General features: G+C 43.8%; 1 protein-coding gene across 4 annotated transcripts in view; it reads left to right on the forward strand.

The window, feature by feature from the left end:
* ARHGAP10 (Rho GTPase activating protein 10) overlaps positions 1–23738 on the forward strand; it is a 433763-nt gene that overhangs the window by 122355 nt on the left and 287670 nt on the right. For all 4 annotated transcript variants that reach the window (XM_077477009.1, XM_077477008.1, XM_077477011.1 and 1 more), the window contains one exon: positions 13905–13976. In XM_077477009.1, coding sequence (XP_077333135.1) covers positions 13905–13976 — 72 coding nt within the window. The remainder of the gene's footprint in view (positions 1–13904; positions 13977–23738) is intronic.

The raw sequence follows: 23738 nt of genomic DNA on the forward strand, positions 1-23738 counted from the left end.
CTCCCTCCTTCTTTCTCCTTTCCCCCCACTCCCCCTTTTTTGTCTGGGTTTACATTGTGTCTCCCTGTTGCACCATTGCAGTAATTCCCCACTGGCCCATTATACCTCAGTTAACCTGTCCGTTCATACTTGTCCCTCAATCAGGTCAGAAATGGTCACATTTTTTTCTGTTTTGTTTATAATGTTTTGTGTTCTATACATTTGGGGCTTTCTAGTCTCTTAGTATTCTGCTGTCATTTATGTATGTATTAAGCGTTGTTTTTACTTGCTAAATTTAACTGGGTCTTTTCTTGTTCTGCACGCTCAACCAATCTCTTCCTGGCTGCTTCTTCTCCCCAGTGGTGGACAAGTGACTCTCCTGGTAGGGGTGGCTCTCCTTTGAGGGAGCTGCCCCTCTCTTGTACTGCCTATGTTTTGGGCTACTATGCCCATTCGTCATGGGCAGTGCACACTCGCAGGACTAGTGGTAACACGCAGTCACACGCAGTGTGGGGAGCCAGACACAATGATGTCACGTGCCACTGTTTGGCGGCGTTTGCACATTTTCCGGGTTGGGGAGCTCATTTAATGGGCTGTGGCCCATGAGTGAGCAGCGCGGATCTTTCTCCAGGGGGTTCATGAGTGGCAACACAGTGAGGTGAGACTTCATTCCTTCGGCTGTGTAAGCTTCTGGCTTCTCATGTATGGATGCCTTATTTGTCATATAGAGTATATTATGGTGAGTAACAATTGTCTACCACCATTCTAATACACCTACTTAATACTCTATGCACCTAGCCTCCCCATCTCTTGGACTTAATATCCCATTCCTTTTTCATCCCAGATGTTGGCATCATGGTTTTTCTCGCATATGTTCGCCCATTGTTGCAAGTGCTGATCTGTTTACTGTCGGACCATTACCTCCGCTCCTGTGCCAGACATCCCCACCATGTCCTCAGCTCCATACCCATGTGATTGTTTGTTTTTGTTTTTTCTGCAAGGTATAGTGGGAATGTATCTATTGTTTTCCCTCCTCATTTTTATTTTTATTTTACTTTATTTTTACTTGGTGTTCTCCCTTCCACCCATGGCAGATTATTAACCTTTTCGGCACCACTATTCATTTATTATCTGGATACCCACTGGGGTTTTTCAGAACTACGATTGATTTTATATGACCTTTTACATTGTCCATGTATAATTGGGGAGGATGCATTTGATCCACTTGCAACAATCATGTTGAAATATATGTACAGTTATGGTTTGTTACATATGTATAATTTTTTCTTTGTGTATGTGTATATGTATGTATATGTGTGTGTGTGTATGTATGTATATATATATATATATATATATATATATATATATATATATATATATATATATATATATATATATATATATATAAAAAAATCTCAAATATTTATTTCATCTGTAGCCCATGCCTCAAGTCCCGACCTTTTTCCTTTCAAACAAATTATAGGGATGGAGGTACATGATGATACCAAGTCCCGCCCTTCTTCTTTTTATTGTATGTTTTGTTATCTGCTTTGTACCTTATTCCATTATTTGTTATATAGATTATTCCTCCTCTTGTGTACCGTGAAATTAGTAGAGGACTGATTAATCTGTGAACAAACTCCATCAGATATTTCTTGGGGAAAAATTTTGAGTATTTGTATACTGTTTTTGAATTTTTATATTGAGATCTATGTATGTTTTTCATATGTAATAAATGATTTAATTTTTACCCTAAATTTATTAGTGTATATCAGTACCGAGATGGTCCACCAAAACTTTTGTGAGGTCAGAGTGCATGTTTGGAAAGCCTCAGCAACTGTCCCTATGCTCCTACCCTCCCCCCTCTTTTCCTATATACTTTTGGATGATGGTACTTTTTTATGCCCAGCTTTTAGACTTTGTTATCTGAGGCCATACTCAAAAAAATGGCTCATTGGTGAACATGGTCGCATACTGTCTTCTTATTGGGTGTTCCAAGGTTGCAAATAGGACTTGTTACTATACTTACCTTGGGTTTATGTGCTTTAGTCAACCTACCACTAATGCCACCAATACTACCCTCTGGAATATACTTAATTAGAAACATTAGATCATTTGTTTAATCTAAGAAGCCCAATGCAACTTTTTAGTAGGGCAAACCCCAACAATCTGGTTTTGCCAGAACTGGAACTTTTTGGGGAGTTTACATCTCGCAACCAGTTTTGGAGTATCTCAACATTTTGAGACGCTTAAATGACTGAAACAATTGAGAGATTAACAAAGCAAACTACGTAGTTCTATATTTTGTTGCTCTAGCCACGCCGAGCCATGTAAAATTGTGCCATGCGCCAGTTTCTATAAATGTCCAGTCGTGTGTGCCAAAATATTGAAGCGCTTACAGCAATGGTATAATTTGAAAACTGTTTTAAAATGTACATCATTAACAGAGTGATGCAAATACTGTAGTGAGGAGAGGTGCACAGTGATGATCGGCACTACGGCAAAGTGAGGAGAGAGGTACAAGTATGGTTGGCCAGATCTTGCCCACCACTACCAGGAGACAAGTAACAAATTGGTGTGCACCGTGTGTATTAATTTTTTTGTAGGGAGTGGCAGTTAGGAAGAAATACAGAACCTGGCCCCATTCTTGGCATGTCCTATTCTTATGTTAACTCCTTTTGCCTGTGTGTGTTTCTTGAACATGGCTGCATTATCGGTCACCATTGCATGTATATTGGTTTTTATATCATTTCTATGAAGCACTTTATTTCTAAGGAATCTCTCCAATGTCTGACAGCACTGTCTTGTGCCTGTAGGCAGCCTTAGATCTGCTTTTCTCAATGAATGCTTTAGAAGTTGCATAGAAATATAAACTGTACTGATAAGCCAGCTGCCTCTGTCTGTCTGCATGGTGATGAACGGTATCGGGCTACATATGTGAGCAGGTGGGTGATTGCTGCTTGTTGGGCCTCACTTATTTCAGAAGAGGACAGACCATTCTGCTGGTTTGATCATCACAATTTGCATTTATTTTTATTATTGTTGTGTTAACTGGGAAGACCAAATTATTTTTACTAATTTAGTAAAAGTCAGGTTTTTTTAATTTTATTTTTTTCTTTGCTAACTTTTTGTCTCAATTTCATATATTAGTTTTGGAAAAAATCACAGAAGTCCAGTACCCAAAGTTAAAGCAGAACTCCAGGGAAAACAAAACATTCTGACTTTTGTGCAGTGTATAAATAAGTTGCCTGTAACAATGCTTATCTTTGGTCTGGATCACTGCTGTACAAGTCATAGTTTCTCAATGCTGGAAAATAAAGCCAGCACTATACACCCAGTGCTACAAATATGAGAGCTGTGATGGGTACGACTCTTCCTTTTTCTCTTATCCATTCACAAAACGCCTTGTATTCTGTCCCTGGAATGGAATGCATTCTCTGGACAGACAAGGGGAAAGCAAAAACAAATGGATACAAGGTGTTTTGTGAATGGACAAAGGTAGGGGGTGAGTAAATGACAGGATCGCTTCACCGTATGACAGGGATGTCCAAACTTTTTTCAAAGAGGGCCAGATTTGATGAACTGAACATGCGCGAGGGCCGACCATTTTGCCTGACATTCTTTGACCCATTAAAATTCGGTCTAAGTGTGTCCATTCGAGCACTAATACACTTCCCCACAAGAATTCTCTTGATTTGTGGCTGTGTGTGGTGAATAGATGAGCTCAAGTGTATTATTTGGATACACCATATTTATTGACGTATAACACGCACCTTCACTTTAAGAAAACTTCAGGAAAAAAAACTTAAAATTTTAAATAAAGAACTGTGAAGCAAATCAAGGATCAGTGTCTATCTGCAGACCCACAATTGCTAGGAATGCAGCGCTCACCATTGCCAGGAATTCACCCACCATTGCCAGGGATTCACCCGCCATTGCCAGGGATTCACTCACCATTGCCAGGGATTCACTCACCATTGCCGGGAATGCAGCCACCATTGCCAGGAATGCAGCCACCATTGCCAGGAATGCAGCCACCATTGCCAGGAATGCAGTCACCATTGCCAGGGATTCACCCGCCAATGCCAGGGATTCACCCGCCAATACCAGGGATTCACCCGCCATTGCCGGGAATGCAGCCACCATTGCCGGGAATGCAGCCACCATTGCCGGGAATGCAGCCGCCATTGCCGGGAATGCAGCCGCCATTGCCGGGAATGCAGCCGCCATTGCCGGGGATTCACACGCCATTGCCGGGGATTCACCCGCCATTGCCGGGGATTCACCCGCCATTGCCGGGGATTCACCCGCCATTGCCGGGGATTCACCCGCCATTGCCGGAGATTCACCCGCCATTGCCGGAGATTCACCTGCCATTGCCAGGGATTCACTCACCATTGCCGGGAATGCTGCCACCATTGCCGGGAATGCTGCCACCATTGCCGGGAATGCTGCCACCATTGCCGGGAATGCTGCCACCATTGCCGGGAATGCCACCCACCATTGCCAGGAATTTCACCCACCATTGCCAGGAATTTCACCCACCATTGCCAGGAATTTCACCCACCATTGCCAGGAATTTCACCCACCATTGCCAGGAATTTCACCCACCATTGCCAGGAATTTCACCCACCATTGCCAGGAATGCAGCCACCATTGCTAGTAATTCACTCACCATTGCCAGGAATGCAGCTCCACAATTGCAATTGCCAGGAATGCAGCCACCATTACCATCAGTGCAGCCGTGGAGGGCAGGACGAGCGCCGAAGACATCTTACAGGAGAATCTCCTGTTTACACAACGGCCTCTTTAAGAGAAAGTCCCGCCTCCTTTGATGGACAGCACAGTCGTCCAATGGCAGAGACGGGACTTCCTATTACAGCTGCCGTGTAAACAGGAAGTTCTCCTCCTGTGTGCACGGCACTCGTCCCGCCTCCTCCCTCCGAGGCAGCTGGACTATACATCTTTTGTGGCCCCGGTGCTGGGAGATCGCCGGGGGCCACAAAAGATATATATGTTTAAACAAACAGGCGGGCCGTTCAAAACCGGACCGCGGGCCGCAATTGGCCCGCGGGCCGGACTTTGGACATGCCTGCCGTATGAGATCCACAATTCTCATAGGTCTCTGAAGTACCGTGCTGGCTGTATATTCTGGCATGAATTAAAGCGGGAGTCCACCGGGACTCCGCGTTTTTTTTTGTTTTTTTTTAAAAGCCAGCAGCTACAAATACTGCAGCTGCTGACTTTTAAATAGTGAGTGACACTTACCTGTCCAGCGCGCCCGCGATGTCGGCACCCGAAGCCGATCGCTCGCTCGTCTATCGGGTCCTGCCGCCGCCATCTTGGGTATGGGAATCAGGAAATGGAGCCTTTCGGCTTCATTTCCCAGTTCCCTACTGCGCATGCGCGAGCCGCGCGGCGCAATCCGGACGGTCCCCGCTGCCTCTGGGAGCTGTGTGTTTCCCAGCAGGCAGCGGGGCACTTTCTGAAGGGGGCGGGCGCTTGCGGAAAGGGGCGTAACGTACGCCCCTTTCTGCAGAGAGCTAGCCCGGAAGTGGGTGCAGTTACCTGGATTATCCAGGTAACTGCACCCCCCTCCCCCCTGAAAGGTGCCGATTGTGGCGCCGGAGGGGGGGGGGATTCCGATGAGCGGAGGTCCATTTTAGGGTGGACCTCCGCTTTAAGCTTTTACCTTACACAGCAGCAATCTTGACCTAGGATAATCCTCATTATAGATAAATTATTTTTACACAAGTGAGAATTTTTATTTTCCTGGTGATCTTTTAACTGTAGGCAGTTTTGTTTGTTTTTGTGCTCTGTGTAGTGTAAGCTTTGCCTTAAGGATCAATGGCATGAACTTATAAACTAGTTATATTTTTAAATTATAGTTCTCTTGAAGGGAGATTCCCCTGACTACAGAGGTTTTTTATTTATTTTTTTAAGTTTGTGGCCTGCACATTATTGGATCAGGGTGAGTCTAGTAATTTATGTCTGCATATGTTAAGAGGTTACCTAAAAAAAAAAAAAAAAAAAAAACTTTTTCGTCAAGTGGGCGGGTTAATAGGAAAGTATGGGAATTAACCACTTTCAGACCGGACCATTTTGCTGGTAAATGACCAGAGGTCTTTTTACAATTTGGCACTGCGCTGCTTTAACTGGTAATTGCGCGGTCATGCAATGTTGTACACAAACAAAATTTGCGTCCTTTTTTTCCCAGAAAAAGAGCTTTCTTTTAAAGGTATTTGACTGACTGCGATTTTTATTTTTTGCGATATAAACGTAAAAAGACCGCAAATTTTGAAAAAAAATTATATTTTCTACTTTTTGTTATTAGAAAAATCCAATAAACTCAATTTTAGTCATACATTTAGGCCAAAATGTATTCAGCCACATGTCTTTGGTAAAAAAAAAGTCAATAACTGTATATTTATTGGTTTGCGCAAAAGTTGTCACATCTACAAACTAAGGTACGTTTTCTGGAATTTACACAGCTTTTAGTTTGACTGCCTATGTCATTTCTTGAGGTGCTAAAATGGCAGGGCAGTACAACCCCCCCAAATGACCCCATTTTGGAAAGTAGACCCCCTAAGGAAATTGATAAGAGGCATGTTGAGCCCATTGAATATTTTATTTTTTTGCCTCAAGCGATTGAATAATGACAAAAAAAAAATTTTTTTTTTTTTTTTTTTTTTTACACAAAGTTGTCACTAAATGATATATTGCTCACACATGCCATTGTTATATGTGGAATTGTACCCCAAAATACATTCTGCTGCTTCTCCTGAGTACGGGGATACCACATGTGGTCGACTTTTTGGAAGCCTAGCCGCGTACAGGGCCCCGAAAGCCAAGCACCGCCTTCAGGATTTCTAAGGGCATACATTTGTAATTTCACTCCTCGCTACCTATCACAGTTTTGAAGGCCATAAAATGCCAAGATGGCACAAAACACTCACAAATGACCCCATTTTAGAAAGTAGACACCCCAAGCTATTTGCTGAGAGGCATGTTGAGTCCATGGAATATTTTATATTTTGCCACAAGTTGCGGGAATATTACAAACTCTTTTTTTTTTTTTTCACAAAGTTGTCACTAAATGATATATTGCTCACACATGCCATGGGCATATGTGAAATGACACCCCAAAATAAATTCTGCTGCTTCTCCTGAGTACGGGGATACCATATATGTGGGACTTTTTGGGAGCCTAGCCGCGTACGGGGCCCCGAAAACCAAGCACCGCCTTCAGGCTTTCTAAGGGTGTAAATTTTTGACTTCACTCCTCACTACCTATTACAGTTTTGAAGGCCATAAAATGGCAAGATGGCACAAACCCCCCCAAATTACCCCATTTTGGAAAGTAGACACCCCTAAATTTAGGGGTACACTAGTGAGACTCACAGGTAAAAAAGCACCTAGGCTGTCAGCGACTGTATCAAAATGCTACAAAAAAAAACTGTTAGCGATCGCAGGGATCAGGCCTGACTCTGCGAACGCTGCAGTTATTTGTGTTGTGTTTTGTAAGTGACAGTGATCGATCGATCGATACTGCACTTGGGTGGGCTGGGCTGGGCTTGGTGGAGGGGCTAAACGCAGGTGCTAGCAGGTATCTGGGCTGATCCCGCTAACAATGCGTTTTGGGAAACCTAAACTGCTGGCGACGCTAATATAGATCTGATCAGATACTATATTACTAAGGGAGGTGTATGCTTTGCGCGTGGGTGTTAGCGGTACTGGCACTAACCTGACGCTGCCTGGGGCGACGCAGACCTTATCTGACCCTCAAACTTATATCCCCCGCCGGGTCATCAGGGGGTTAAACCTTTATTAGGTAATAAATGGCGGGTGCCCTGAAACTATAAAAAAATAACTAACCAACCAGCGTCACCTGTAACAGTTATATGGTGATCACTGGTGAAAGGGTTAACTAGGGGGCAATCAGGGGGCTTTATGCGGTAGTATATGGGGGTCCCTGGCGCTATAAAAAGCTGCGGCAAACCTAAATACCTACCTGCCTAACTAGCGTCACCTGTGACACTAATACAGCGATCAGAAAAACGATCGCTTATTAGGCTGGGTTCACACTGGAGCGATGCGGGAACGCCACGAATCCGCGGCGGGTTCCCGCATCACACTGCCCTATGCGAACTGCTGGGAGTGTCAGTGAAATGTTAATGACACCCCCAGATCAGTTCGCATATCGCAGTGCGATCTGCAAACTCGGACAGGAATCGGATCGCATGGTGTGAACACCCATGCGATCCGATTCTGCTGCGGACCAAAAAAGGGTCCCGTGCGAGTTTGCGGCAGGTGCGATGCGAATTCAGCCATACTATCTGTATGGCTGAACTCGAATCGCACAGAGATCGGATGTGATTTTGCACTGTTCTCATAAACCGCTGCAATGTGAACCCAGCATTAGTGACACTGGCGACGGGGGGTGATCACGGGGTTAAACCTTTATTGGGGGGTTAGGGGGGTACCCTAGAACTAAAGGGGGCTAACCCTAACTGCCCTAACAGTTATTACAGTCACAAATGACACCAATGCAAAAAAAAATAAAAAATGCAATTGGTGTCACTGTGACTGGGGGTGCAGGGGTGATTGGGGGGGTGATCGGGGGGTGAAGGGGGGGTGAGAGTGTGCCTGGCATGTTCTACTGTATTGTGTAGTGTTGGTGCAACTCACCGATCCTCTCTCCTCGGTGCCGGAACGAAAAATACCGACACGGAGGAGAGATTACATCACTTCCTCTGCCTGTGTTTACATTACAGGAGAGGAAGTGATGTCACGCTTCACTTCCATTCGTCAAGAGCGATCGCGAGGGGGTGGCCATGAACGAATGGCCGCCTCCTCATCCCGGATCGCTCCTGAACGGATACCGACCACCGCTGGCACCGGGGGGGGGCCCGATCGGGCCCCCCACCCGCGGGAAGGCAGGGACGTACATGTTCGCCCATATGCCTGCCCGTGCCATTCTGTCGACGTACATCGTCGTGCGGCGGTTGGCAAGTGGTTAAGAAAAAATATTTTATGCTCAGCTAGCATTAGTTTGATGCTGTGTCTGTCCCCCCACTGCCTCTAAGACAGGGGTCTCACACTGGTGGCCCTCCATCTGTTGCAAAACTACAAGTCCCATGAGGCATTGCAAGGCTCAGTTACAAGCATGACTCCCACAGGGAGAGGCATGATGGGACTTGGAGTTCGGCAACAGCTCTAGAGCCGTCAGTTTGAGACCCCTGCTGTAAGACCTAGAAGCAAGCAACTGCCCCTCCAGCACTCACTGGAGTGCTGAATATGCAGGGGGCGGGAGCAGCTTGATCAGGCACTCAGCTGCAATTGCAAGCAACTGCCCCATCAGCACTCTATGGAGTGCTGACTATATGCAGGGGGCGGGATCAGCTTAATCAGCCGCTCAGCTGCAACTGCCCCTCCAGCACTCACTGGAGTGCTGACTATGCAGGGGGCGGGAGCAGCTTGATCAGGCTCTCAGCTGCATGTCCAGGTATCTGGGTGGATCCTGACCCTAAAGTTCGGATCTCTCCTGAACCTGGACATGCTGAGTGACATCAGCCGACAGCAGCCTTTAGCCCGCTGTTGGCTAAATGAGTCATAGGAGTGCAGAACAATGTGCACTCCTGTGACCCATAAGAGAAGCAAGGCCAAAGGAGCTTTGGTCTCACTTCTAAAGAAGAAAAAAAAATTATGTAAGTTTAATTTTTATTTAATTCCTCCAGAGGACCAAGTGCTAGGCTGTGTAGATGTAAAAGCAGCCACAGAAACACATATCCACGTCTCTGATTAATCTGACACTATTATGAATGAATGATCATTGCTGCTTAGTCGTTCAATATGACAACTGTTCACTTGGCTTAGAGAGGGGGCAGGACTCTGCACTGTTTGTAGTACTGTACCTCTCTCCACAAGAACGCTCATAATTTGGGCTTCAATGATCGGGCAACAACCCGCATAAAGAGGTGCACTTTGGGGACAACAGGGCCATAAGTCCTATTGTCTAACCTTTAAATTATTTCCAGATATGTTCTCACAATTACTGCCTTACCAAGGAAGAGGCTACCAATTTTGTAAAATAACGAAACATCATTTCCTGCCTATGTGATTGGCTCACCGATTTTTTTCCCCAGAAGTATTCACCAAGATACAAGTCAGATTTCAGGCATCCCCTGCAACAAAAATGTAATTTATGGTGAGATACTCCCAGTAGGAACATGTCTAAAGGGATGCAGCACCAGCATCTTTCCTCATTGGAGCCCTGCAGGTGCAGCTGCTGATTGATAATTATGAAACCACTCCCATTAGACTCTTTCCCACATGGACATAGAGAAACACATAGGGATTTCTTCAGAATAACAAAAGGTAGGACTCTGCAACAAAGTTTGTTAAAAATCAGTGTAATGTACATCACCCAGAGGGAAATGTTATTTTTTTCTCAACAAAAGTGGAGTTATTCTTTAACCACTTCCGGACCAGCCACCGCAGTTTTATTGCGGCAGGTTGGCTCGATTCGGCAAATTGACGTTACCTTGCGTCGCTTGGCCTTTTGGCGGCTACTAGTGTTGCACCTGCAGCGTGGGCCCGTCGGGCGTGATGACTGCTGGGCACCCGTGATTGCTCGTGACAGAGCAAGAACCGGGGTGTAGAGACAGATTTCTCTCTCTCTCTCCCTCCTCCTCCTCCTCCTCCCTCCCTTCCTCCCTCCCTTCCTCCCTTCCTCCCTTCCTCCCTCCCTTCCTCCCTCCCTCCTCCTACAGTTAGAACACCGTATAATTGTCAGTGGTCCCCAATTTGTCCACCGCAATATCAGTCCAGATTAAAAAGAATTGTATTTTTATTTTTTTTATAAAAATATGTAAAATATATATCGGCCTACATTTTATTTTTTTTTTTTAAATGTGGGATATTTATTATAGCAAAATAAGATTGTGTTTTTTTTTTTTTTTCCTTCAAAATTGTCGCTCTTTTATTTATAGAGCAAAAAATAAAAACCGCAGAGATGATCAAATACCACCAAAAGAAAGCTCTATTTGTGGGAAAAAAGGACATCAATTTTGTTTGGGCACAGCATCGCACAAACCACGCAATTGTCAGTTAAAATGACAGTGCCGTATCGCAAAAAATGGCCTGGTCATTGAGAAGCCAAATCTTCCAGGGCTGAATTAAGAAATGAAACAGAAATCTATTAAAGGAAACCTGTACTAAGAGAGAGATGTAGCCTGCATTTGAAAACCACTGGAAGGCTGCTTTCACACTGCTGTCACGCCCACCTTAGCGGTAAAGCACTGCTCGTTTTAGTGGCGCTTTCTGGCCACTAGCGGTGTGCTATTAACACTGCCGAAGAAAGTGTTAAAACTGCCTGTGTTTCTTTTCAGGCACTTGGGAAGTGCTGCCTATGCATTCCAATGGGCAAGGGGTGATTTAGGAGCGCTGTATACAGCGCTCCCAAACAGCCCCAAAGATGCTGCTTGCGGGACTTTTTATAACGTCCCGTAAGCGCACTGCCCTGGCGTGAAGGCACTCAGGCTTTCACACTGGGGGGAGGCATGGCAGTCGGTTTTCAGGCGCTATTTCTAGTGTTAAAAAGCCTGAAAAGCACGGGTCAAACTGATAGTTCCCTGGCTGTAAGGATGATGGTAATGGCTCTAGTACTTTTCATTCAATGACCCAGGACAAGTATGCAGATCAGATGTTTTGACTTTCGTGATGCTGAGTAAGTTGAAAGACGCCTAGGCAGACCTGCAGTGGAGGTTTTTTTATTTATTTTATTTATTTATTTTTTAGATACAACTAAAGTACTTCCTAAATTTATTCCCTATATAACATCACCCAGACTGCTGTGTGATGAGGTTGTGTAAATATCATACACACATGGATGTTTTTTTGTGTAAATAGCTGTTTAAGTGTTCAGCTTTAAACCATTCCTCATTTTGTAGCACATACTAGTTGTGGTGATTTGGAAACAGCTGTTAACAATACTTCCTCATGCTGTGGTTAAGAGTACGTGAACCTCCCTGCATACTTTTACAAGCCCCTGATCTTTGGATACTTGTCTATGAATACCTCATGGCTGCTAAGTAGGAGGATTTGCTTGTTGTGGTCAAGTTCCTTGCAGTGTGTTATAGGCGTACTAAAGTTACATGCATTATATTAAGTATTAATAAAGAAGCATTAATTACTGACACAAACATTGCATTAGTATTGTGAACATTTTTTTCTTACCTTTAACATTTCTTGCCTATCCTCAGTGTATCCTTGTAGCTGCAGCTGCTCTTTTTTAGGTTCTTCATAACAGCCAGCAGGGGGAGTGATATATCAACTTCTTGCTGGTGGCAAAAGTGAAGGGACACGTCCCAGACCACCCTTTTTAGATTTTCATGTTCCAGAGAAGGAGCTGGACACGTCATGGTGTAGAGTAGACTTTAGCTATGCAGTCTATCCAACGGTTGCTTTTATTGTACTCTACAAGCTCTGTTTCTGAAACTGTAATTAAGCAACTGATCAAAACGGCAGAACTAAAACTAGCACCATCTAATGGCCAACCGAGAGGCACATGCTTGTCTAAAGGGTTGCTGGGGATGTGTTCTTTCACTCAATTTTTTTATTTTTTTTATTTTTGCGAAGACCCAGTTTAATTCCACTTTAAACCTGTAGTAAACATTTAGTCATGGCTTTTTATTTTAATTTTGAATCGGTTTTTCATAGCAGCCTATGTTCCCTTTTGGGATTCAACCTTTCTAAATGACACCAGAACTGATATTGATGGAAAATTATTTTTTCAGTTGTCACCTAAAAAGTAGGTAAAGCGTAATCTTTCATTGGGATCATCATCATCTCTCGGACAGACCTTGAGTGAAATGTCCCCAACAATGCTCAGCAAAAAATCAGTCTGAAATAATTCTAGCTTATAGACAGTAATATGCTGCATGTCACACCTTCCGAGGTTCATGCACTTGGACTATTATACGCATCTTATACGCCTAAATTAAGAGAAGGTTGCGGTTAACCAGAAAAGACTTTGACCAGAACTTTTTTTTTTTTAATAATGTCCCCCCATGCAGATCAATGGTCAACCACAACACCCCCCCCCCCCCCCCCAAAAAAAATGGTCCACTTCTGACAGGTCTTAAGGGGCGGGGCTACCCAGTGACGTCAGACCTTAGTTATTTAAGAACTGTCAGATGGTGGAGCTGGCAGAGGGGAGTGAACTTTAAGGGTCGGAGGTGGCGGGGGGGCACTATGGTTGGCAATACGTCAAGACTTTTTTTTCAGATTTTTAAGTTAAGGACTTGTCAAAAAATTGCGCTGCGCTTCTTTTTTTTTTTTTCTCTTCTTTTGTAAGGTGAATGAGTAGGAGTACTAGGTACCTCCATACTCAGTCACATGGGGGGGTGGTCAGGATCTTGGGGCCCTCTTGTTAAAGAGGGGTTCCAGATTCTGATAAGCCCCCCCTCCCCCTGCAGACAACCATTGGCCAGGGTTGTGGAGCAGAGGACCTGTGGGCTGGTATGAATTTGGGGGGTTTTGTTTTCCCTTTTCTTTATTTTATTTTTTATATAGTTTTAAGCTGTGAGAGGTTAACTCCACTGCCAGCTGATGACCTATTGGTTAAGAATGCAATGGGCAGCTTCCCAGCCGGCTCCTTAACAACCAGCTATTCAATGTACAAAAGTAAAAAAATAAATAAAAAAAAAAGCTCATTGAAATTGCACGTTTTAAAATGCAACTGCATAGATGTGAACCTAGGTGAATGCAGAAGTTTTGTGTTCATGAAACTAGTCAGACATGCATGAGCTGGGCTATTTATAGTAGGCTTGGGGAAAAAAAAACTACAATAGTCCGTGTGTGTGAACATATCAAAATCAGACTGTTGTTTCCACATTGTAATTATGTTTTTATCTTGTTACTAGGCATTGAATGTAAATGAAACCTTGATAAAACCCCTGGAGCGATTTCGAAAGGAACAGCTAGGCGCAGCGAAGGTATGGTTTAAAATTATCCTTTTTCATGTTGGCTATATTTAGTTACTTTTTTTTTCTTCTTTTTTTTTTTCCCCTGTGTTTTCTGTCCTTCCTCTTGAGCACTGTAATCATTAAAGTGGATCTTTCGCAAAAACTCTTGGGGTTAATTTGCCCACTATGGACAGTAGACTTCAACAAAGTGATATTGTACAATGCTAATTCATATTTTATGTAACACATGAATTATTTTTTCTTCTCTGCAAGATATTTTGGCAGCCTTCTTAGATGTTGGCCATTGCAGGTCTGGTGTCAGAGTGCTTGTCAAGAGTGTCATCCACTGTGGCTGCCATAGTCCTGTGTGTATGGGTCCTTAACTGGCTGTGCACCAGATTTCATCATTGCCCATGCAAATGGGAATATATGGGATGCAGGGTGGTGCGGGATGATCCTCCTATCATTGATTATCATCTGCCAGACTAATGCCCTGTACACACGACTGTTTTCCCATCGGAATAAACTCTGAAGGTTTTTCCGACAGAGTTCCAACAGAATTCCGCAGAAACTATCTTGCGTACACGCGATCACACCAAAGTCCGATCTCCAAGAATGTGGTGACGTACAGCACATACGATGGGACCAGAAAAAGTATGTTCAGTAGCCAATAGCCTCCGCCTCGTACGTGCTTCAGAGCATGTGCCATTTTTGGTCCGTCGGGACTGCATACAGATTAGCGGTTTTCCCGATAGGAATTGGTTCCATCGGAAATATTTAGAACATGTTCTATTTCTAGGTCCGCCAGAATTTTCGAAAAAAAAAAAGTCAGATGAGGCCTACACACGATTGGAATATACAATGAAAAGATTCGGTCTGACTTTTTATGTCAGACATTTTGCGGCATCAGTAATAATCTACAATCACACATGACTATGTGAGCGGGAAAGGAAGGGTTTTTTATTTTATTTTTTTAAAGCACAGAATAAGCAAAAGACATTTCTTCTCAAATCCCAATACATGTGAACCATGAATACCATATTACCATTTTAAAATAACCGATTCAATCATGTAGAATGTTTTAGTGCCTTATAAACAGGTAGGCAGAAGTTAAAAAGTATATTTATTTATACAGATCTCTACACCATAGCTTAAATGGGGACATTTGAGGAAGAACAAGGGACAGAGGAATTTGGTGCCAAAAAGAGGACAGTCCCTCCAAATTGGGGCTAGTTGGGAGCTCCGATTTCCATGGCTTTGGACACCAGCAGATATCCACAGACCTCTTTGTTCACACAAGCATATTTAAGCAATACACCCTTGTGGAGGTCTGTGTTTGCCCACACGGGTGCAGGCATTCCTGTTCATGTGAATAGGGACATAGCAGCTTGTGTTGTCGTGAGCCCATAAACTCCACTCTGTTAGCCTATGTGTCCATACACACATGGACGTTTTTTAGCTTTAATGAGCAGTGGAGTTTATGAGCTTTTTTCTGAACGCCAGATATTTGTAGTTTTTCACTGCCAAAAAAACGACAAACGCCGATAAACGCTCATAAACACGCATTAATTTGTGTTCGACATTCTATTTTTTCAATGCATTGTGGGAGTTTGGAATGCAACTGGGACAGGAAGTTGTTTTGCCTTAAATTCTACTTTAACCACTTGGCCCCCGGAAGAATTACCTCGCTTCACGACCAGGCCATTTTTTGCGGTACAGAGCTGCGTTACTTTAATGGACAGTTGTACGGCCATGCAACGCTGTACCCAAATAAAATGTATGAGACTGTGTGTGTGTGTATGTGTGCGTATATATATATATATATGTGTGTGATCTAACACTCAGGTACTGTCCTGTAGCAGTAAAACTGCTGTAGGGGGGACCTTAAGGCTGCATTCACACCACAGCATTTTGAAGCAGCTTTGCCGTGAATCTGCCCATGGTGTGAATGACAAAACCCAGTACTCGCATTCGAGATACCGTTTGTTTGAATGACACCCCAAATCGTGGTGTTGGTCTGCTGCATGATAAAACGTGCTCCAATAGCGGGAATGCGCTTCTCGCCCAAAAATAGCTCCTGAACTTTTTGGGCGACGTGCGTCCCACCATGATTGCCTTCACGTTTTATCGCGTGACAATCGCGGCAGACCCGCACCGAGATTTGAGGTGTCGCTCAAACGAATAGCATCTCAAATGCGAGTGCCACGTTGTCATTCACACCTCAGCACTGTCAAATCGTGTGCAAATCTGCCCGCGTTTCAATACGCTGTAGTGTGAATGTAGCCTAAATGGTTAATTAAAGCAGTTATCCCAGATGGGTATGCCAAATGAGCTGAAACTGGTGTTTTGTTTTTACAGTAGCCCCTTAATGCAGCCGTCTATGCCTCAAGCTCACATATGCATCTACTGTATTAAATTTGCTTTGTCTTCCTTGGGAGTTTGTTACATAATGCTGTGACCCAGCCAGGCAGATAATAAAAGCAGAGCTCTAAATATGCCGTTGTAAATATTTTCTAAGTTGAATATTTTCTTAGCGTTGCCCTTGGGTGGGGTACTCTGCCTCTTGTCCTCGTCCAAAAAAGGAAATTTTAGAACAACTCGTGTTCAGAGGCTCTTGGAGATGGATCAGCAATTGTCTGGCTGTATGGTTACAGCAACAGGATAAGAAGAGAATCTTTTTAGACACAAAACAACCTGTTCCTATTAAAGTTCACGTAAAAATACACACAAGCTTTCATTATCATAACCCCGTTTTTTTTGTTTTACAAATGCATTATATTAGTAACTTTTTTTTTTTTTTCTCCAAATAGTTTTTATTGATTTTCCACAAATTACAAGGACAATATTGCACTACTTCAGTAACATTACCAAAACAGTCACGAGGGAATAGAATATTTTACATCATCAATTTACATTTGAACATAGTTGACATTTGAGCATGGTTAAAGAGAGTGTTCTAAAACACAAGCACACTCTCTATCCCCATCCCCATCACCATACCTGGGCAATACCACAGGTAGCCTTGAATATGAGTGCAAACATTCAACGATGCAACCGTATACACTAAAAGAACAGGGAGGGGGGGAGGAGGTAGGAGGGGGACCTTCCTATGCTCATATCTGCATCTGATGGTGAGGGAGTCACTGCATCTATACCTAGTGCTTTATTGATTATTAGTCCAGACTGTCCATGCTTTCCATTGGTTATCAAACTGTTTCTTGTGCCAAGCTCTACTAGCTAGGAGGGACTCCTAAACTTGGGGGTTTGGGGGGCCGTAAAAACCTCTGAGAGATTTGGTGCTTTGCTATTAATGTTCTGGCTCCTAGTAGGATATGGGTGATCACTGGCCTAAATTCAGTTGGAAAGGTTTCGATACCTAGGTTCAATATTGCTAGACATGGGTTGGGACGAGTCAATACCCCGGTGATAGTTGATATCATGCGGAAGATGGAGTTCCAGAAACTGGTTAAATGTTTGCATGTCCAAAACATATGTAGCAAATTCCCTATTGCCCCACAGTTTCTCCAGCATAGCGGAGAGTGCTGTGTTCCAAACTTAGATATTCTATAGGGTGTAAGGTACCACCTAAGGTCTATCTTCTGGGACAGCTCCCAATGGTTTACACATTTAGAAGCTTTGTATGTTGTACGAAATGCGCATTGCCATTGTGCGTTCATGAAGCTCCTTCCCAGATCCATCTCCCATTTCACATAAGAGTTAGATTTTATGAAATCGAATTTATGCTGGAAAAGGTTGTGGAACAGGGAAATCGCCTTGGGGGGTTGGTTTTGTGGTGAAAAATCGCCATACTTCCTTTGGGATCTGTATGTGGCATGACTTGATGGATCCCAAGAAGTAGGTTATTTGAATATATTTATAGAGATCGGAGGTTGGGAGATTAAATTGTTTCCTCAATGGCGCAAATGGAACGGGGGCGTCGTCTAGGTAAAGGTCATCAATCAATTTTATACCTCTGTCATACCAGTCAGTGACGGTTACGTTTGGGATGGTGTGAGATAAAGTTGAGAGGTATAGGGATAGCTATTTGGTCATGGTTTAGGACCGGGATCTCGCAGAGATCCCTCCATGCCGGCAAGGATGCTGCCTGGATGGGGAGGGGTAGGCCCTGTAAGGGAAAATCTTTCCAGACATCTAGGAGCAGTAGGTCTTTCAAATTTTTAACCGGGCTTAGGGCTTTTTCGATATTACACCATAGAGTAGTGATGGCGAACCTTGGCACTCCTAATGTTTTGAAACTACATTTCCCATGACGCTCCACTACACTGCAGAGTGCAGGAGCATCATGGGAAATGTAGTTCCAAAACATCTGGGGTGCCAAGGTTCGCCACCACTGCCATAGAGAGTCGGATGATCAAGCCAATTTCTAAGCTGAGTTAAAGTTGCCACTCTGAAATAGTCTTTGATGTCAACAAAACCCATACCTCCTGCCAATCTATTCTTAACCAAAAGAGCCTTGGTGCACCTTGGTTTCTTTGATTTCCAGACATAATTGGAGAGTAAAGCTTTAAGAGCTTTGATATATGTGTCATGTATTGGGATTGTTATTGTAGGGGCAGCATCTTAAATGAGGCCAGTCGTCCCGTCCACGTCCGTTCAATGTTAGTCTTTTTGTTTCCTTGGAGAGTTTGTCATTTAGGGGCATGTAATTGGCTGCTGCTAAATTTTGTAGATTTTTATTTTCAAAGTTAATTTTATAGAATGAAATATTGCTAAATTCAGTTAGGGTGTTGTGTGCATGTAGGAGTAAAACCTTTGACATTAGAAATAGGATAATGTCATCTGCAAATAGGTTTATGTTGTGGGATTGTCCTTGGATGGTAAAGCCTGAGATCTTGGGGTGGATTCGGATGCTCTCCACTAGGGGTTCTATAAGTAAATTGAAAATTGAGGGGGAAAGGGGGCAACCCTGCCTAGTGCCGTTAGATATTGTGAAGGTGTCTGAAAGTAGGTTGGATATGTAAACCTGTGCGCAGGGGGATGAGTACAAGGCCAGTATGGCAGACGGGATGGGTCTGACAAAGCGAACTTCTGCAATGTATATTTCATATATCCCCAGTGAATTCTGTTGAACGCCTTCTCCACATCCAAAGAGAGGAGCAGAGAAGGCGTCCGACAGGAGCGGGCATACTGCATAATACCAAGGACTCTTCTGGTGGCATCAGAAGCCTGTCTTCCTGGGGTGAAGCCAGATTGATCTTATTTAATAAGGGAAGGGAGGATAGGATGTAGTCTGTGAGCTATAATTTTTGTGTGTTAAGTAATGATATCGGTCTAAAATTTGGGTGGGATATAGGCTCTTTACCTGGTTTTGGGATCATCACCACAAAAGCTTTCAACATTTCAGCAGGAACAAGGCAGAGGACACTGCAGCTGTATATACTGCCTGTAAGGTCAGGACCAAACTAGATTGGAACGTTTTGTAATAGTCGTTAGGTAGACCACCTGGGCCTGTTGATTTGCCCAAAGGTAGGGTGCCTATTGCTTTCTTAATCTCAGATTCTGTTATGGGCTCATTGAGGGACTTCAGTTGTGTTTGCGAGAGAGATGCAAGGTTGATTTTTGCTAGGAATGATTGTATACTCTCCATTTAGTTGGGGGGTGTCGGGGTCTTTTTCCAGATTATATAATGAGGAGTAGTATTGGGCAAAAGAATTAGCTATCTCCTTGAGGTTAAGTATTTTACAGTTATCAGAAGGAGGTAGCAGATATGCAATTTTGGTCCTAGCTGCTTTTGAGTCACTGGGCTAGAAATTCGCCTGCCCGATTTCCTGCTGAGTAGTGGGATAATTTTAGAAAATGAATAGGTTTATCATACTGCTCAATGAGAGGAGTCTGAGATCTGAGTGAAGTTGGTACATTTTTTGGGCGGTGGATGGATTTTTTTTGTATTTAGAGTGAAATATACGAGAATTGGCTCTCCATATGTAAGCAGGACCTGGGTTGTGCCCCTCCAACGCCGTGATAGATACAGGGGCATGGTCTGACCACGCTATGCTGTGGATGGTGGAGGAGGACACTGCTTGGAGTAGCATTTTATCAACAACTATCAAGTCTATTCTTGAGTAAGAATTCTGTCTGACAGAGTGGTAGGTATAGTCTTTCGTTGTCAGTGCAGAGTGCAGTATGGGTTGTAGCGATGGGGAAGGTCTTTTGGCCTTAGATGTGGTGTCCATTAGATGGTCCACTGTGACGTTATGATCTCCACAAATCACCAGTGAACCCTGCTTGACAGCGCATGTTTTGCGATAGTCTTTGCAGAAAGCGGATCTGATGGGAATTTGGGGCGTATACGTTTCATACAGTTACAATTTTTTGTTGTTGAATTCTCCAACAAGAATGAGATATCTACCTGCTGGGTCGATGTAGGTGTTTAACACAGTGAGGGCTACAGAGTCTCTGACGGCAATAAGAACTCCTTTCTGTTTTGTGAGGGCTGGTGCCAGGAAATATGGGGAAACTTTTTATTTTGAAAGTAAGGAGTGTTACCAACGGAGAAATTAGTCTCTTGGAGACATAAGACATCCGCCTGGAGGTTAATTACTTCCCTCCAAGTCGATTATCTCTTGGCCGGATGATTAAGCCAGTTTACGTTAAATTAAACTATTTAAACTATTTTTAAAGCCATAAGTAATCAATAGATGGGTGTAAAGGCCATACCTTAACTTTGGTTATGAAGTCCATTCTGACGCAGGATCTCGGTGGTAGATACTCAGGGTTGTAGTGTTGATCCCTTGGAGGCCAGACCATTAGGAGGGGGAGAAGGGTATACCAGGAAAGGAATTTAAAGTCAAAGTATGTAAAAAGAAACAGATAATGTAACCTAGGGACGTATTAAAACTCGATCCTGAGGGCGTAACATCTGGCCATAACTCAGAGGGGTAAGATTCACAACTGAGAACTCCAGAATTTTTCTGGAACCATTATATTAAGAATACAAGTCATTTCCTATGATTAGGTGCTTTAGGGTTGCGTTGTTTACTGCTCTTCTTTCTAGACACCGTTTGCCATATGTATTGAGCATATGGTTTTGCAGAGGGGGGGGGGGGGGAAGAACCTGTTGGAGGTTGGTCAGGCAGGATAATTAGGGACCTGAGTAATTACAACCCTTCCTCCAGAGCCGAGACTACCAAGGTGTTTCCCTCATGCGTGCCGTCGGTTTGACAGGATATTCCCAGCGATACTGAATATTGTGATTGTGTAAAGCTTTGGTCACAGGTAGCAGAGTTTTACGCTTTTGCATCGTAAATTGAGAAAGATCTGCGAATAATTGGATATGCACAAACCTTTCTGGGGGTTGTTTCTTTTGCGTATCTGAAACTGGCTTACCAATTGTAGGAAATGCAGTAAATGGGTCCACTAGCTCCCTCGTGTCTTCCATGAGGTCCTGGTCTGTGCTGTGCTGCCGAGTGGGGTCCTCCAGCCGAGGTTTGGACTTTGCCGGACAGAGGCAGAAGTGTTCCCGGCCTCCGTGCCATCTTGGGAGATGTCCCGGTCTCTCGGGAGGAAGAAATCTTATAATCTCTTCAACTGTGTTGCACCTTTCCGTTTGCGGGCCATCCTGTGGGCTCGGCCGCTGCTTCAGGCTTGTCCTGGATGTAGAATTTGGGAGAGGTGTTGTCTCTATTGCCGCTGGTTCCGAAGGCTGGAGCGGAGCTGTGCGATCACGCTTCCATTCAGCTGCGCGGTAGCCATGCCCCCCCCAGTAACTTATTTCTAATTGTAACTTCTTTATTATACCAATGCTACAAAAAAAAATGTCTATCTTATAGAGAATCCGTTGATACTTCTGTAGCAATGAAAATTAGGCTAAGGATAGTGGTGCTGTACTCACAGATCAGAAAAGAATCAATCCCCTCCTGGGTGTTCTATGTATATTGCAAGGATTTTAACAAACTTTTAGCTGAGTCCTACCTGTTTTTGGCGAAAAAGCAGTTTGTTTCATGTCCGTGCAAGACCAGATCTAGAATGGAAGGGTCTGCACTCATTGTAAGCAACTGGCGCATTGTTGGTGTTCCAATTCTTTATTTTAACAAAAAACAGGTAGCAGGAAGTTCCAACACTCCAGTATAGACAGCCGTTGGGCCCATCTTTAAGGCTGCATTTGCACCTGGGTATTTAAACAAAACAAAAAAAATGCTAAAATGACAAAACGAACAATGCGAATTTCCAATGCCATTAATTTTAATGGAACCTAAAAATGCAGTGCAGTTCTGCCACAGTTATCACGATAAATTGCACTGTAGTTGTGGCAAATTGTTCCACGTGAAGACCGAATTAAGCTCCTGATCCTTTTTTTGGCTGACAAGCTTAATGCAATGTGGTTTGCCGCATTTGCAGGGCAATTTATCGTGGCAAAACCACACCAGGTTTTTACGTGCCATTAAAATGAATGGCATCTGAAATGGTTGTGTGATTTGTCATTTTAGCAAAGCATTTTGAAATTGTGGGCAGAATCACGGCACTTCAAAAGGTGTGAATGCAGCCTAATCGAGCACCGGTAAATAAATGTTTGCCTATGCAGGGGAGCTTGAGTAATCTGAAGCATCTGGCTTGCTAGGACCCTACAGACTATATGAGTAGGAGTCTTTTGCCACAACCAATATGACCTGCGTGTATTCCTGCATCTCGAAAAAAGATAGCCCAGCCAAGAACAAGGGGCAGGATAGTAAAAAAAAAGGGGGGGAGGTGAAAGAGGAGGGCAGGGAAGGGGTATCCGGCCCCTCACCCCAATGCCCGCCCATTCATATACACATACACTCACCGATCACTTTTTTTAGGTACACCTGGCTAGTACTGGGTTGGACCTGCCTTAATTCTTCAGAACTACCTTAATTATTTGTGGCATCGCTTCAACAAGGTGTTGGAAACATTCCTCAGAGATTTTGGTCTATGTTGACATGATGGCATCACGGAGTGGCTGCAGATATGTCAGCTGCACATCCATGATGCAAATCTCCCGTTCCACCACATCCCAAATTGCTGTATTGGATTGAGATCTGGCGACTGTGGAGGCCATTGGAGTACAGTGACCTCATTGTCATGTTAAAGAAACCAGTGGTGAAATGATTTGAGCTTTGTGGCATGGTGCATTATCCTGCTGGAAGTAGCCATCAGAAGATGGGTATACTGTAGTCATAAAGGGATGGACATGGTCAGCAACAATATTTAGGTAGGTTTTGACATTTAAATGATACTCAGTTGGTACGAAGGGGCCCAAAGTGTGCAGAGAAAATATCCCCCACACAATTGCACCACCACCACCAGCCTGAACCGTTGATACAAAGCAGGACGGATCCATGCTTTCATGTTTACGCAAAATTCTGACCCAGCTGAAATCGCGACTCATCAGACCAAGCAACGTTTTCCAATCTTCTATTGTCCAATTTTGGTGAGCCTGTGTGAATTGTAGTCTGTTTCCTGTCCTTAGCTGACAGGAGTGGCACCCGGTGTGGTCTCCTGTTACTGTAGCCCGTCTACTTCAAGGTTTGATGTGTTGTGTGTTCAGAGATGGTATTCTGCATACCTTGATTGAAACCGGTGGTTCTCTTTCTATCATCGTAAACTAGTCTGCCCATTCTCCTCTGATATCAACAAGGCATTTTCTTCCACACAACTGCTGCTCACTAGATATTTTCTCTTTTTCGGACCATTCTCTGTAAACCCTAGAGATGGTTGTGCGTAAAAATCTCAGTAGATCAGCAGTTTTTAAAGTACTCAGACCAGCCCGTCTGGCACCAACAACTATGCCACATTCAAAGTCACTTAAATCCC

Source organism: Lithobates pipiens, unplaced genomic scaffold (assembly GCF_037356315.1).
Source record: "Lithobates pipiens isolate NorthernLeopardFrog02 unplaced genomic scaffold, aLitPip1_a1.2 Scaffold_13, whole genome shotgun sequence".
Lineage (NCBI taxonomy): Eukaryota > Metazoa > Chordata > Amphibia > Anura > Ranidae > Lithobates > Lithobates pipiens.